Source organism: Achroia grisella, unplaced genomic scaffold, assembly GCF_030625045.1.
Source record: "Achroia grisella isolate CSIRO2021 unplaced genomic scaffold, CSIRO_AGI_Agris_v1 utg821, whole genome shotgun sequence".
NCBI classification, from domain to species: domain Eukaryota; kingdom Metazoa; phylum Arthropoda; class Insecta; order Lepidoptera; family Pyralidae; genus Achroia; species Achroia grisella.
Window position 1 is genome coordinate 3344829 of NW_026713035.1, and position 17660 is coordinate 3362488.

At 34.2% G+C, this 17660-nt stretch overlaps 2 protein-coding genes across 3 annotated transcripts in view; both read left to right on the forward strand.

Moving 5' to 3' along the window:
- The window catches only part of LOC131851976 (CCR4-NOT transcription complex subunit 6), a 180946-nt gene that overhangs the window by 35153 nt on the left and 128133 nt on the right, over nucleotides 1–17660 (forward strand). The window lies entirely within an intron of this gene.
- LOC131851977 (uncharacterized) lies at nucleotides 4529–8678 on the forward strand. The gene has a single exon (XM_059202539.1). The coding sequence runs from the start codon at nucleotides 4760–4762 to the stop codon at nucleotides 6173–6175; it is 1416 nt and encodes a 471-aa protein (XP_059058522.1). The 5' UTR covers nucleotides 4529–4759; the 3' UTR covers nucleotides 6176–8678.

Sequence of the window (17660 nt, forward strand, 5' to 3'; positions counted from 1 at the left end):
ATCACAATATTAGGTATTCGTTGTGAGCAAATTTATTGACAGTATCTAATAAAACGTCCAGCTTTTTTATGTTGGACCCTTGATTTATAAGATGGCCGATTTGCGTTTTACTGCACATTCTTCTAGCTTATATATTTTTTGTGAATAAACTCTGATCTTTACTATTTTACTCGAACAAGTATATGCATGTAGATTTAAAGTCTATATTCGCTCTGAAAATATATATGTTTAATTCGATAATACTGAAACAAATTGAACACCCACAGCGGCGACTCAGATCGTTTAGTTTATCTATTCAAAGCGTGTTTGCGTCTTGGAACACATCTATCTTGCCACGTGTTTCCTTGCCCCAGCTCTATAATTACCGTGCTCTCGTAATAATAGCTGTAACATGTAATATGGGACCTCGGTAACGCATCAATTCGAGAGTGAGAGTGGATAGAAAATTGATTTTGTCTTAGCACGCGACCAGCAAACAGGGGTCAACGTAACAGCACCGTCACTTTCTCTGCACTATCTGCTGTATCATAGCAACCGTACTGTTATTTATAGAAAAATTACACCGTGCAACCAAATTGAGGTTAGTTATATGAAAGTTGTGTGATATAATAGAGATTTTGTGGCCGTTATGTGGTGTTGGTATCGGATATAAGCTATTAACTCGCTCAGTGATGTAATGTATAATAAAAAATATGACGAACAAATATAATCGTAACTCTATTGCGGTGTTGTTGTAGAGTGCCAAATAGAAAAATATTGTGTTCAAATAAAGAATCAGAGTTTAGTTTAAGATGTTGTAAGACTTTAAATATTTATACTAAAATTGGAAATGAGAAAGTGTGTGTTTCTGGCCATGTAGGTTTTTCACAATTGTTTAGCTAAACGGATGTTAATTAAAATTGAATTGCCAATATTTACTGTTCTATCATTAAGGATAGACACAAGATATATATTTTTAATTAAGTTAAAATATAGTTTAACTCAAGATGTTGCGCGTAACAGCTGTTGCTATTTACAAACCTATCATTTTTTTTTTGGGATATTTAAAGACTGATACCTATATACTGAGACTAGTTACTCTATAGTTATCATTTTTAAATTGACTTTACTTTTATCTGATTTTACTGTTTTATTTTAGTACGAAAGTCAGAAACAATACATGTTGCTGACGTACTGGCCATATACAATACAATTGTATTTTCTATTATTATATGTTTTTAAATACCGAACATTTTAGCCTAATAAATATTATGACAGAGAACAATACTGAAGCTTGAGTACTCACCTGAAAGTGATCTTACCGGTGTTGGTCCATACAAATTGAAATTTGTTTTTAATATTAAATGATGAAAAACATTGACGTCTTTTAGTTGTATTTTCATGAAAGTCGCAAACAACATGTTTTTCGATACACCACACAGCGTGATATTTTAAGAGATGACTATCTACCTAATATTTAGATTGTACCTGTCTACAACAATTGTTAACATTGAACTGTAATGCGAATAAAGGTTAGCCCATCGAAAACACTATGCCAGATAAATTGAAAATACAATGCTTGGAATAGTAAACAAAGTGATAATAGAGATCAACAGCTTTATGGACATTATGTAATCCATCTTGGCTTCCTAAGAGTGTACAGTGAATATTTCTATTAAATTCTTGATAATTAATTGGTGCACCCGCCTGCGGTAACGGTATATGCTGGCAGTGCACCAATGGAGTATTACAAGAGGTCAGGACTGTTAGCCCATACTGGTAAATACACCAGGAATTTATCACGATGGTTTCCAGGCGGAACCGCGTGGAGATGAATTTGACATGGCACATTGCTTGCAAACACACATTACTAACAATCCCCCCAATAACAGTGAACGTTGTATGGATGTACTCGTATCATTCATATAAACATTCTGGATGGAATTGTTCACACAATAGTACAAATTATATAAAAATCCTTTACCTGGTTATGAATAAGGAGAAGCGAAAGTCAGCGATAATTTCGACTTAATAATATTTATATGTAGGTGTTATGATGCCTCTATATCTCATGTTTACGCGGAGTTCAGCTACCTCTCAGCAAACCTGAGGACTAAAATAAAAGAGTGGACTGAATTGTAATGGTGAGGTGATTTAAATAGGTGATAATAGTTTAGCCAAACAAATATTCTAGTTTTAATTATAAGTGACAATAAATTATTATGTCAAATAGTACTACCCTGAGTGTCGTTAAAAACAAATAGTTTTAGTTTACTTCGTAAGTACTGTAAAAACTTGTGCAATCATCTGAAGAGCAAAGTCTCATATTTTATACTTTGTTGTCCAGGTAAATAAATGTAACGTTATGAGTTTTAAAGTAATGTTGTGCTTTGACTACCTCCAGTGTAGTTTTCCTTCCTTCTATAAAGTCGTGATCAACCATACTTTAGGTTCATGTCCTTGATTCTATATACTTTTTCCTTGTCAGTCTCAAAGTGGCGTTCCCTGTTACGAATCACTATGTTTGTTGGTAGGTCTTCGTTGCGTATCTACGTGAATTATTGCAAGAGAGATCAAAAGTATTAACTATATGAGTATTATAAAATTTCGTGGTAGCGATTCACTTGGATGTTAAAAGTCTATTGTTAAAAAGTTTACCGATTTTAAAAGCAGTCATCGTGATCTCTTATTTTTAGTATAACATAATACTTAAATTGTAAAATAGGTACATTAAGAGTAATTAAAAAATACTTAAGTAACTAATATTAATTATTCATTTGTAAAGTTATATACTAAGTAATTTATGCTGTAATAATCCATACGAATCCGCCCGTGTTCGCTCCTATCGTGAAAAAATATAGGCATTCAGTCAGTACAGAATTAAATCTGTAATGTTCGAAAGTGTAGAATTAGTTGTAAAAGTTTTTGTGATAACAACAATCGATTGATGAATTAATGAAATCATGAATTGCTTACGACCCACCGGAAATACTATTTGACAGCAACAAAAAGTACCATGAACAAATTCACATTAATTATATAGAGGTGATAATGAAAATAAATTTATTTCATTCGAATCGTAAAAAGTACGTGAACATTAATACAATTATAAGTAGTTGTAACGAGTCATCAGATCCGCCACGACTTTCGATATTATCGCGATGAAAGTTCCGCCTCGTTTTGTGTATGAGTATGCTAAATGGAGGCTCATGTGTACATATACACATATGCTAAAAGATGTTCAGTTGACGGTTATCGAGAGAGAGGCATCTGAATCACAAAGTTCACTTTCTCGCGCCCCTCTTATATGCAAACGGGCGGAAAGGAAGTTTTACATGTCACGGGAAACAGGTAGAAATGCATTTTATTAAATTAAGTTACAAATATTATGTTACTTTAAGGAAAAAAAAATTGACATTCCATCGTTAAATAACCACCCATCTATTACGTACTACTTTTATAACGAATAAATTTCTTTTCATTTCATTTCATATTTCCAATAATAGAATAACGAAAATGCTAAAATGACACTCCTATAGAAATCTATTATATCAAATGGATTAGTAATGCATACAGCATTTTGATTACAAATTGAGATACAAACAATGGCACAATTAAAATTATTTTTATTTTATACAATAGTTAGATGTATCGTGTTTAAAATCTAGAATGAAATAAGAAGTTGTTTCCTAAACTTGATCCTATGCCGTATTATTTGAACTAAATACTTTAAATCCTGTTTTTAATAGTCTATTTATTTCATTCCGTTCAAAATTCATTATTCCATTTAAAAAAAACCTTGCACATTAAAAATGTTATGAATTTGAATACCTGTAATAATAGTTTTCTTGTATTTGTTAGTGCTGAATTTTATGGTTTCGTTATCGTCTCGTCGACTGTATGCCGGATTTCGATGTCCTCGATATGTTGTGTAACATAAATAAGTACATTAAGCAACCATGCATGTTTTGAAAACAATTTACGGGGTAATAAAAGTTTTATTAAGGCTGCCTGCAAGAATTACCCTATAATTTACTGAAGAGACGTTTAGGACGCAGTGCGTTTCCGTACTTGTTTTTGATTAATGACATATGACGCTAATGAACGATATTTTATTGTTTCAGGTAAGAATATTTCGCGATTTGTGATGCAACGAGGATGTGGGATGTGTAAGTACTTCATTGAATGCATAAAAATATTAATTTAAAATCAATATAAAGCTTAGTTTTTATTACCAAAGTGAAAGCAAATTAGTTTTAAATGATTTAAAGTAATATTTTGGAGTATGTATGTATATATACCTGTATATAGGTAATGAGATAAGATATGGAGATAGGTAGATAGAAATTACGCATTTACTATTGTTATAGAATTTCCTTTATTACTGTTTATAAGAAATATTAATTGAAAAATAAATATGGAGTGCTATTTGAACATATATAATAACGTATTATAACTTATAACACTAAGAAAGTAAACAACTGCTGCTTTAATTGTAAAGCAATTAGGGCTACAAAGCTTTCCGGTGCATCGGCGGCGAGTCGCGCGTCTGCGAAGTCGCGTGGCGCGAGAAGGCACTCCCACTCGACACTCGCTGCCGCGGCTGTGTCGCACTCATTCACTTTAGTTCTCCGCCGACAACTGCGGCGAGCAGACGCGTACTCCTTTTTTGTTCAACAGATGTTAGTGTACGATTACGACATCGCGACGAATTTCGGACTTTTACCGTGACAGTGAATCGAACGCTTTCGAATATGGGTTAAACACCCTCTTAGGCGTGATGAGTCCGGGCGAGCGTGTCGCCCTCGGGCGCCGCGAACCCGCTCGCCCTCAGTATGCCACCACCGCACCGGGATTCCCGCCGCCCTATTATCCGCCCTATGGCGTGCCGCACCCGAATGCTTGGCTCGGTGCGCCCCTTATATCCATGGCCGGACGTGCACCGCCACCTTCACGCAATACACCAGTCTCCAAGCTAGCGATGCACGCACAAGGGGCGCCCCTCATCATACAAAATAAACATGACCGAAGGAAGTACACCACCACACCGGAGCAACGTAACCATCGACCTGTCACTGGACATAGTGATCATGTTATTAGAGACCGTTGTGAAGTCCCAGAGGGAAACCGGCCTCGTAACCAGCAACAACAAACACGTTCGTCGCGAAGTGTACGCAATAACAACACGGATGCGGTTAGTGTCGCGAGCGATGAGAGTTCCGGCTCAACAAATTCTGAAACTATGTTGCCCAGGATAATTAAACCGAGAAAGCGACGCAAAAAGGATAGGAAACCTAACAACATGACACCACATGAATTAAACGCTGTTGGTTTGGATCTCGGTGAAGTGGAACATTGTTCATTATCGGGAGTTGCGTCTGCGCCGCATAGTATTTATGAGGATACTTATTGTCGTGAAATGTCTTTACCGTATCGTTTGGACCTTAAAGTGATGGAATTTTCGGATCCAGTACCAGAGACATATAGGGTCTCTGCGCTGGGAGAAGCTTTAGAAGCTACTCGTTTTGGTTTGGCTGAGGCTGCTTCGCCGGCTGAATCTGCTGTCAGTTCTTGTCAGTGTCGTTATTGTGATCCTGTGGGACAAATATGGGATGCTGATTCTATTGCAGATTTGCTTGATGAAAATTCTAGTGTGGATTTTGCTCCTACCAAGTTGGAGGATTCGATGAAAGTTGTCGGTCCTTTAGGCAGACGAGGAGCAGATACCACATTACGACGGAGCTGGAGTGATCCATCTTCTCGTGCCCCAGAGCGACGCGAGGCCAGTAGCGACAATTATTCAGCACCAAATTTGTACTCATTGTTCCCACCCACGAGGAGGACTAGCTCTCCGGAGCCTCGGTCTCCACTTGCTTTGGAAATATCTTCGGAGATCGTCACTTCTATGAATGGACATCGCGATCTAGAAATTAAATTATTTTCGACCTCGCCTTTAGCTGCGAATTCCGACCGCCGCTCTTTTTTCGCCGATAAAAGTGAAAGTGCCGTGAACAAATTTATAACTGCAAGCTACGATCATAAAGTGAACAGTGCGTTGAACAGTGACAAAGTTGAATCTAGTGTGAAAAAAGATGGCAAAAAAAGTGAGAATGTATCCGAGTCGGGGCTCGCGACGACTTTCGTCGCCGGCGAACGTTCCCGTAATATTTGTGATTTAGCCTTAGTTACTGCCTGAAATCTTTGTGATCGTGTTATCAATATAATTAGTGAAAGCTTCGTTGTCGTTGAGCATTTCACGGATCTCTACGCTCGCCATTTGAGCTGGACTCAAATTGTCACAGCGAGGCACGCATAGAGCATTTCATATAGCGATGCATTCAAATTCAGATCTCCGTATCAGTTTCCTGTAGATTCTAAATTTAATTTATTGTTAACAATAGTGTTGGAAGCTGACGGGGAGCTTTATCTGGACACAAAATAATTCGCTGTTTATTAGTAATTTTAGATGCGAGAAAACTATCACAGATACATTAATGCAGTTTTGATATGAATATACAATTTAACGTTTAGGGCCATTACTTAATATGTAATATATATTTTTCAATAATGTCATAACAAATAGGACTTTATTATTTTATCGCGGTGTTGTTTTACTATTGTTCGTGTATATCTAGAAAGAAATTGCTTTAGATGGACCACTTACGCGAATAGATTGTAGACAAGCATCTTGTACAGTCGTCATACTACTCGGTGTGCGCAATTAGCGTTTCACACTACTGACACGGTTCTCGCGGCTGCGGCATCGGCAGTGCAGTCTCTATTGCGGTTTCCCGCGATTTTCACCGCGCACGCCGTTCCGGGTGGCGCCTCGTGCGCGGGCGCACCGTTTTATACTTCTAATGACTTTTTTCATTACAATCGACTCATGATTAAATTTAAGAAACGTACTTTACACATTTGCGGGTTACCAATTCCGCAATGTTGCTGTACAGAAAAATATACATAGCAGCTATTTGAGTATATAATGAGAATTCTTATCACTAGTTTAAAATTATCTATATAATTTGATACGTTAAAGTAAAAAATGAAGCATGAAGTCGCTTACTTACGATAAAATTGTTTGTAGAAATATTCCTATGCTCTACTAACAGCGGAACATGGTACCCATGTGTTACAATGGTTTTGTACATTTATACTTATATGCAGATACTTTAATGACGTTATTGAGACCGTACTACATCAACGTCAAATCACAAAGTTATCGTCGTTATAAATCCGTCCACATACATCATCGTTATCACATACTAGCTTTCGGAATATATAAATTTTATTACGCATTTCATTACTTCACAATGATATAACATCAGTCTCACCAAAATCCATTAATATTTGTGTTTCACGTACTGTCGTTCGAAGCGATAAAACTACGGTTATTTCTTGCAGTTGCGTGACTAACGTCAGTAAGTTGTAATCGTATTTCTGTATAATCGTTATCGTTGCATAAGAGTTGCATTGTTGACAATGTTTGAAATTAATCTCTTGTTGCATTTTGGATTCTTATCGTAGTTTGAGTAGGCTTTACGCTGAGGTCATTCACTTTGTGTGTACACACAATATTTTTGTTATAGTTTTTGTAAACATATATACATCTCCGATGCAACTTTACTTTGTTATTCGGCGAATGTTTCTGTTATTTGTCAGCACGATTCAAACCGTATACATTGGTCACGTATTTTTATTTGTGTGTAAAAGCCGGCACGGTAACGTTGTTGACATAACGAAATAACAATGTTGTTACCTTTTTTCCACGTTAGTCTCGTTCATGACCAAATTTATTACATAGTTTTAATTCAACATTCGCAATATCATTATAAATTTATGTTCTGTTATTTCATTGATAAACAGCGAATTGAACACTTTACCGTACGTCTCATTGTAACTTTTTTGTTTAAGCAAGGGTCCAACAATGTAAGTGATACCAGATAAAGTTCCATAATGTAGATAATGTGAATATAACTAAGTTATTCATGGACTGTAAACTCGTACGCAGTCTCTATCGTTGGGTTTTACACTCTACGGGCTATTTTGATGTTTTCCTTTTTTATTTTTATGCTGTGTTTGCTTATTGGTTGGCGCGTGCGTGGGACGACATGATAAATCGGTTCTTGCTTCATTTTTTTTCTTTGCGACATGTGCAGCGTAGACGAGAAGTTATCTGTTTGAATTCAGATTTTACTGTGCATTAGTGGGTCTATGTCAATTGATATATCTAGCCTACGGAATTATCTCTGGCACGGAATTCCTTTGAAGTTGGGGCCTCTTCGATTCATATATACTTTTTTTATCTAAAAGGAAGAGGGCAAAAGCTTCTTTATGTTTTTTATTATATTGTTAATGTATTTGATGTTTCGATATTTGAAAAATAAAGGTTTTATTGATCTAATCTCATGTTCGACGAAATGGATACAAATTTGGTTAAATTAATAATATTCTCGTTTCATGCTGTACTAATATTTGTATTGGGATTTCGAAAGGGAGTGGCGCCATTCGTGGTTGTAAAACTCAACGATACAACCTCACTATGTTAAAAACAAAGTAGGCTATGTTTTATAATTACTTACTGAGTGAATGCATTTTATAAATAAAAACATAGGTTTAATATTTGTTTGTGTATGTCGTGAGACATGAGTTACACGTTCGCACACTATTTTTATATAATAAAATACCATGTCCTTGTATCGGTGTTGTTTTATTTTACTTTGATTTATGTAAATCGCCGTGACCAGGCTTGTCGGTGTTCGTTTGGACACACTTTCCGTCTGTTCACGAATACATTTATTTATACTATATATGAAACATTTAAAATAGTTTTAATATCGTTCACAATGATTTTTATAACCTATCGAAAATTGATTTCAGTATTTACTAATCAGACTTGTACGCCTCTCAGAAGTGCTGAAAGTAATAACTGATTTCAGCATATCATATTTGTTAGGTGTTGCATTAGAGTGGTCTGTTGCAATAGGGTGAATAAAAGAAGAAAAACTAAAAATTAAAATGAATGGGATATCTGATTTAGTAGAAGCACACTAAAACTTATTATATCGTATTTGACCAAGAATAATTGGTTGTTTAACTTAAAAATGTTGTAAATAGTGATCCTGTCTGTTCCGATTTTGGAATTTGTTTTGAAACCTTTTGGATAAAATTTGCTAGAGTACCTATATGTATATTTAGATGTCTACTTAGTACATTTCTACATATAAGCAATATTGTCATTTATTTGATTGTAATTGAATATTTATATCTTCAATAACAATTATATATTGATTTGAATTCATATGTAAATTCATACATATCCGTCAGTTTACAGCTCGCTTCCTAATTATGATCAAAATCGGATCATGCTTTGATACGTTTAAAAGCATGTCTTAATAAGGCCTTTCTTTATATAGTTATTTTATTATCTGCCTTGATATAGCTATTTTCTCACCACTCATGATTAGAAAGTCATTAAAATCTCTTTAAATGTTTATTTTGTCCTTGTTGTTAAACGATCAACTTGGGCAATACATATTCATAAGACCATTAAAATTTTACGAGCTTTCAAGTGAGTTACTAATGATGAGGTTTTCGTTAATGTTATGATAAAGTAGTTGTAACCCGCGGCTTTGTATGTGGGAATTAGTAATCTTATATATATCTCAAAAAGGATCTTAAGTAAACACATATTCATATTATTAAATGATGATACTTTTACACATTTTATGTAATTATTTATAAAATAAATAGTTATTTATGTAATAAAAAAATATGTTAATTGTATAATCGCAAATGGGTTAGTCTCAAATGGTTGTGTCAAGTGTTGGCGTTTTGGTGAACATGCAGAATCTAAAATAGTCGGTACTCTGTAGTAATATAAATTTATGCCTCCATTTCGCTAAGCATATTTGTATACTGAATTTAATTAAAAGTTGTTCCTTGAAATTTTATATAATAATCTGACTGACTGTAGACTGTTTACTATTCTAAATGATAATGTATAAAATAGTGAAAGTTAAATTATTTTAAATGGGAAAAAATGCTAAAGTAATGCTAAAATCCAGAGATGATTATACACTTGCCCTTGGCACATTAAACTCTAATGTGGACATCGCCAAGGCATATATTTCACTGTAATGTTAAAAAAATTACGAAATGTTTTCATCTTACAGTAATATTAATAATCTCCACAAAAACATTGATATAATATACAGAGTAATAAAGCCATTTGGCCATGTTAATTTAATCCGAGATTACTTTGTGTAGAACAAACAGTACATAGTTTATATCGTTATGATAGTTTTAGGCATGAAGTAGACAGCAATTTCAAGAGTGATAAGTGCCTTATCAGCCTATGGAGGCTTAGAGGAAGAAAATAAATTATTTGTACATTTAAAGAAAATGTTATAAAGAATGATTACTAAGTAGTATAGAACTTATCGCTTGGAACAGATCTCATTCAGTTAATCTTGAGACTGTACTTATCTTAATCATACTACTTAGATTACAAATCTAGAATATTCTGTGACATAGATAGCAGACCTCTCGTTTACAAACCTCTCGTCGAATACCTGAAATAGTGATATTTCAGGTATTCAACAAACCTAAACAGAATTACGATTACTTTATTAATTTACTATAGACTTTCTAAAAGGTTGTCAATGTGTACTTCAGTCTTACCTATATCAATCGCCAAGCAGCTTGCTTTGTCAGATGTGTTTTGATTGGAATCGAGATAAGGCAGTGAAATTACAGAATACAGCAGCGGGATATCGGCCTCAGCTTGGCAACTCGTGAGTGGTATCACGAGCGTCACTTGATCACGTGATGTTCCTGTATGTAGGCGACGGTTACCACTTATCATCAGGCGGGCCATCAGCTTATTTGCCATCATCGAAGTATAAAAAAATTACGTAAAAAAGGTTTTAGTTTTGTAAAATCGATACCCTACTCATGCCGCAAAATTTTAAGTGCAACCTTTTTACCAAGATACAAAGTGCTGCACTATTTCGACTCCCCTCTTGTCTAGACTAGAGACTAGACGCAGTTACACGTATTATATGCGTAATGTTATACGCACTATGACGTTGTATTCATACCTATTTTTATTGTATTTTTTACCAATTGATATATTTTTAGAATTGAAATTTCAATCTCCCGTTTATATGAAACTTGAATTAAAAAAATATTCTCTGATTCTGATGAAGTATAGTCCAGAATAGCAGGATATCAGATATAAACCCTTACGTTGTCTTTCTTAAGGACTAATACTCTCTGTGTCTTGTATTTTAAATTCTTCATGTTTAGTATAGGGTTTTATTGCAGTTCAGATTTTTGATAAACAAAATTTACTGCCAATACGAGTACATCTTACAGCGTAGGTATTATCCACCATGGTGATCCTTGATATAAAAGTTCAATACTTATGTTTTATGAAAAAAAGTCTCCAGCAATTTCTTTAAAACTTAAAGCCATGAGTCAAGACGTATTAGACGATTGAAACTTCAGCTTGTTGTTTTGTAAACACCATGAAGTGGTTTGCGTAACTGGCGAACGCGACTTTCCATTGTGATGGAACAGCTGTTCTTTCGTTACGCATATACTATTGTGTACTTGTTTGTTGCGACTTTGGGTGCTTGGGTACACGGTGCAAATGAGTAGCGTTTTGCGTTTTTATCAATCGATCAATTTAAATTAAAATAAACGTCTTCTCTGTGCTTTAAAATGAAATAAATAACACGCCATACACTTAAGTATTAAAACATTGGAAATAAGATTATATTATTTTGTACCCTCCGATCGATGCCCCGTCCAATTCAAACGAGACTCGAAATCACGACGGCCTGAGCCGAGGTTCGATCCCCTTGCGGTACCCTCAGACTGAAGTCGTATCCGTTAGGCAGGAGTTGGCCTTCAGCCGTTCCATAAGTCCTTCCGTGGTTTTGGAGTGCCATCTGCAGTCGTCTGCATCCTATCGTACGGTGAAGCTGCAAGGCCAGCTGCGGCCAACAGCATTAGAGTAATCCGGAAAAAAACATTTTGTTATTTAAAAACAATAATCGTGTAAGTTAACTAAATATAATAATGAAAACTATACATTTAGATTCCTTTTAAACACCACGATAAAATAAATTTACTTGCGTTATCAGCTAATTTTAATTATAAAACTTGAAAGATTATGATAAAATTTTTATTAGTAAATAGCTAGAAGAGTATCAGATGTCTGTAGATTTTAATCTTAATCACCATTTAAATAAATAAATTAATTAACGTAAATTTTTTGACTTATAATTATATTTGATTCGCTGTGTTATGGTTTCTAACAAAATATAACATGTTAAGACAAAACTGGTTTGTGATGCCCCCATGATTGGGTCAATTTGTGCTGTTTACTTTGTAGTCAACATAAGTCAATTTTACGTCATTTGTAAATATACTTAACATCAGAAGGTCGCGACTGATGGTTATCCGCAGTACTATCGTAAAGTTTATGGGATCTATGCTGAGATTGATCCTCGCAAATCAAACATGAAACATAGATATCTATATCTGATTTTCTTTAGATTTGCTAGTTTTTTATTTTTTATATTATATATAACCAACGTGTATAATTTAAACTATCTTTTAACTGCGGCTTTGTTCAGTTTAATATCAATAGTTTTCGACAGATTGTAGTTTACTGTGTTAACAAACAAAGCCAAACTGTAAATTCATTCTCATCAACCTTCTATTAATTACTTAATTAACTATCTACATTACTATGAACATATTAGACTTAAATAGTCTAATATGTTGATCCACAGTATCTGTATAATAATCAGTGTATTATTATTTTAAATTTCATTAAGATTTATTCAGCCGTTGAGTCTTGGAAAGGTAACAAAGAACAAACAAACTTTCGCATTTATAAAACTATATATGGTATGGATATACGTCTATGACCTATTTATAGAACCCATCTTATTATTTTTACTCTAGATTAAGGAATCAAATAATTAAAACCTCAGCCTAATAATCATAGTGATATAGACCATATATCAAACATAATAGATCTAGATCTAAACCAATTTCTTGATCCATATCTATCAGGCTATTAAGTTAAAGTTAACGACCCCTAATTGGTATATATGTATGTATGTAGAGTCATGGCCATTGCATTGTTTGTAACAAGAGGTACCGTATTAGTACTCAGAAGAAAATGTGTAGAACGTAATGTTTTACTAGCTGTCCTTAAAATTGCTATTAAAAATAGGGGTTCATGCCTAGTATATTAGTAGCCAATTCTCAGACCTGACTGAATATGAATATAAAATTTTGGTTAAAATCGCTCAAGCCGTTTCGGAGGAGCATGGTAACTAATATTGTGCCACGAGAATTTTAAATATAAGATGATCTTATACCCATTTGAATAACAACTATTAAAGTTGTTATTCAAATGGTTATAAGGTAACTATAACAATATTCCATCACGTGGACAATATTTGATATTTGTTTAGGTGCAAAGGATACAATATGAGAGTAATAATTTAAAATTGTGTACCCACGCTCCTTGCTCGTAATTTACACCATTCTTTGTCGTACAAAAATATTTGCGGTGTTTTCATATATACCCGCTGTATAGTCTGTTTGCAGTCGCAAGGACGCCGTGGTCAATGTCACGACGAATGTTTTCCTTCGCATTTTTATGACTGTTTCATGATTCTGCGCAACTGCCACGCTTTGTTTTCTTATGTTATTTTTCTATGCGCAGATTTTATAGCCGTGTTTATAATTTCGAAAACTGAACGATGCTCGCTTACGAGTTTGTTGCGTAAATGAACAGTATTCTCAACAGTTTGATTCTATATCCCGTTGTAACATTTTAGATTTTATAGACCGATAGATGCTTTATTTGTAATATTCAGTAAACAAAAAATATAAATAATACATTAAAGAACACGTATGATTATAAAAAAGCGGGTTATTATACCTTAATGCTGAAAGCAATCTTTTAAAGACAACCTATGGATTATATTATTCAAAGGGCAGGCAAAAAGGAGAAAGAAATAAATAACACACATATAATAATGATGAAATAATGAAACAACCGATTGTTTGGGGCTGAAGCCAAAGTTCCTGAAAGCAACGTCATCGACTTGCATTAGACGACATAGAACAAAGCAAGAGCAGTGATATTAGCTACGACTACCTGTGTCCGTGGGTTCACCTACGTGAAATCTGTAGCCGATTTTATTGTGATGTGTAAGCTATATTATTCTATAGTTTCATTAAAATCCATTAATAAACATCCATGCATCCATCTGTCTACGCATACTCACAAACTTTCGTGTTTATAATATTAGTAAGATTTGTTATTGATGACAAAAGCACTCTGTTCTTTCTTCCTCTATGGTATTGAGTGAGTAACCAGGATTTCACGCTAATTACGTTTGTGTATAGAGATACTGTTGAAATAGTGGGTAGAGTATTGTATGTATATATAAATATAAAATTGAAACAACAAATGCGTGGGTTTTGCGTATCGGTCTAAAGGCTAATAAAATATCTCGTAAAATCGCAGATACAAACCGCATAATACTTGAATCCTTTAAAGTTATTAGATGTTAAACACTTTTCCATGCAGTTATATTCTAACTGTGACTATTCGAGCAAGAAACATTTAAAGAATATTGACATAGCAGAAACCAGTTTGCTTGCAAAAAGAAAAATAAAATATGTTATAATTACGATCCTGTTTGATGGAATTTAATTTTCATTTCATTCGTAACAAGTTTGATGAAGTTTATACTGATAATGGAAGTTGTAATATGGAGTACTACTAAGCCCTTACACTATGCAAAATGAGTGTTAGAGGCTGATAACGGAAGGCAGGATGTAAATTAGAAAAAGAAAAATAGCTTAATTAATGCTAATATAATTATTAATATTATTATATAATTTACACTTTTTTATGGATGATAATGGTATGGTGCACCCGCCTGCGTTAACGGTTTACGCTGGCGGGGTACCAGTGGAGGATGATAAGATGAGCATCGTGACAAATTCACCAAGAATTTACCACGATGGTTTCCAGGGGGAACCGCGTGGAGGTCAACCTGACATGGTACATTGCTAGCAATGAGATCATCAGTCCACATTACTAACAATCCCCTTTTCCCCCCTATAATTTACACTGTACCTACTGTGTATACATGGGTACCTACACAGTGTATTCACTTAGTGAACAAAATGATTTTAAATTAGTAATTTAGTTGGTAAAATAAAATAATTTGCCACACTGTACAAATTCGCGATTTGATAACACGCAGTATGTTAATGATTTTCCTCGTATAGAACACAATGACATTCAGTGTATATAAGATTATCAACGTTAATCTACCCTTGATATAGATAAAGATATAGAGGTTTCCACATATACCATAATAACGGCCAAGGTCAATACATTTATCACGCAAAAATTTATTTTTTATCTTAAAAACAGTGTGAAGTCTAAATAAAAAAAATGTAAATATTACTTATGGGTGATGATGACTCGAAGTATATATGAGTGCGTTATAGTATATACACACATGGCTATTATACTATATGGAAATTCCAGACTAATATTATAAATGTCTGTCTGTCTGTGTATTAAATTTAATTACAGGATTAACGGTTGAACCAACTTCAATCAAATTTGACATAGTCTTTTTTTATGTCAGTAATCAATAATAATCTGTAAGGGTTGAAATAGGGGATGATAATGTATACAGATGAAGTCGCGGGTAGCAGCTAGTCTATGATATAACATTTGATCTTTTAGGCATTTCAAATATCCCCACATAAACATCTTGTATCTATAGTTCTGTCTGGATTATATCTTAAATCGCAAACCTGAATGTAGGTGTGCCGATAAGTAGAGCTAAATCGTGAGCTTAAGACTACGTCCAAGATAATCCTGATAGACTTTGTCGATGTTTATTATTAGGCTTAATGATCAAAGGTTGCAACTTGGCTTAGTCTAGTTCGTAGCGTATGCTGCCTACTTCTGGCTCAGTTTGAAAGGTATGAGGGATAAATTGTTCAAGTTTATAATAAATTTCCAAATATCAATATACTATAGTATAATAAGAGGATTACAGGACGGAGTAATTTACGATTTACGAATCTCACTTTACACTAAAATCTGTCATAAAAATTTAATAGTATATCCTTTATCTAATATTTATTATCCTTTATATAATAGTGACTATTTTAACATAGATAATAAGTTTATGGTTTCTATTAAAAGTTGCAACCTCCAATAAAGGATACTTTACGAGTGCATAAGTTTCATTAATCATCCACAGATATTGGACTTTTGTTACACGTACATCTTATGATCACCACACATGATCTCATGTCTATTGTGATAACAGACATGAGATCAGGACGTCTCGTTTCCATAGGCAATTCTACGCATTTATACATGAGAACAGATGCATATCCGTTGGATTGTATTTTAAATTAATTGTTTATTAAGATTACGAAAATTATTAATGTCAGATTTCTCTATATACTTTGTTTATGATATATTACACTCAGAATCAGCAGTACAATTGCAGGACCTGACAGTTTTATGTTGGCTACACTCGTTACACGTAATATTCGTGGGTTATACGGCATTACTGCCAACAGAATAATAAAATGACGACTTGTTACAACACTGTGACAACGTGTCTTGTCCTATAAATGCCATATTGCTGGTTATTACGTTTTATAACATAATATATCTAGTGTATAAGCACGCTTATTGTTTGAGAAGTGGTCGATTTTTTAATTTTGTAGCGATAACTATGTTTAAACAGTACGGGATTAATCTATATTTTTTTTATTTTATTGGATATCGAAAACAAATTGACGGTCCAGCTGAAAGAAGCGACATCACGTTATCACGACACACGTCTTCTTCTGTTTGTTCTTATCTTGTAATTTCATTGCCCAATCTGCACCTTACAACCGAAACATAGTTTCCAAAGTAAGCATAAATATAGTACGGTCGTGGAATAAATAATTCACACCAATGCAATGTTATGTTCACGCCGAGTCAATGGATTAATTTACACAGTTGATTAATTAGTAGTACTGTGTAGAATTAGTATATTATCTTGATTAATATTATTATATTTATATGCGATTAAATTCGAGGGAGAGGTAGCAGCGAAATCTCTCCACAATCTTCTAAATGATCTTGGTCTGCCTAGAACTGCAGTAAGTTCTATACTAGAATGTGTATCTAAATCAGCACATACAGGCTTCTTCCAGATTTGGCTAGGCAGGGAAAGAATTAGCTGTGTAGGTATTTCTTGATGTACGTCGGCAAAGGGGTCCCATACACCTACGTGTCACAAGTCCCGGACACTTTCCGGGTCATGGGGATTTGATGGGGGACAAGGGCCCATGCATCGTGTGACAGAGAGGGAAACTCCAAGAACATGGTGAATTCATGGAATTTTTAGCAGTTAATCTCACATCTTAATAAGATTTCCATCAGTTTCTGTTCCAAAAACAATATTTCCTGTCACAACCTGTATGATACAAGATACTACTTTACCGCTGGTATTGGGAATAGTGTGACAGAGATGTATGTTAAAATATGCTAATACATGTTTTTACGTATACCTAACACTAAATACGGAAACTCGAATTTTCTCGTTAAA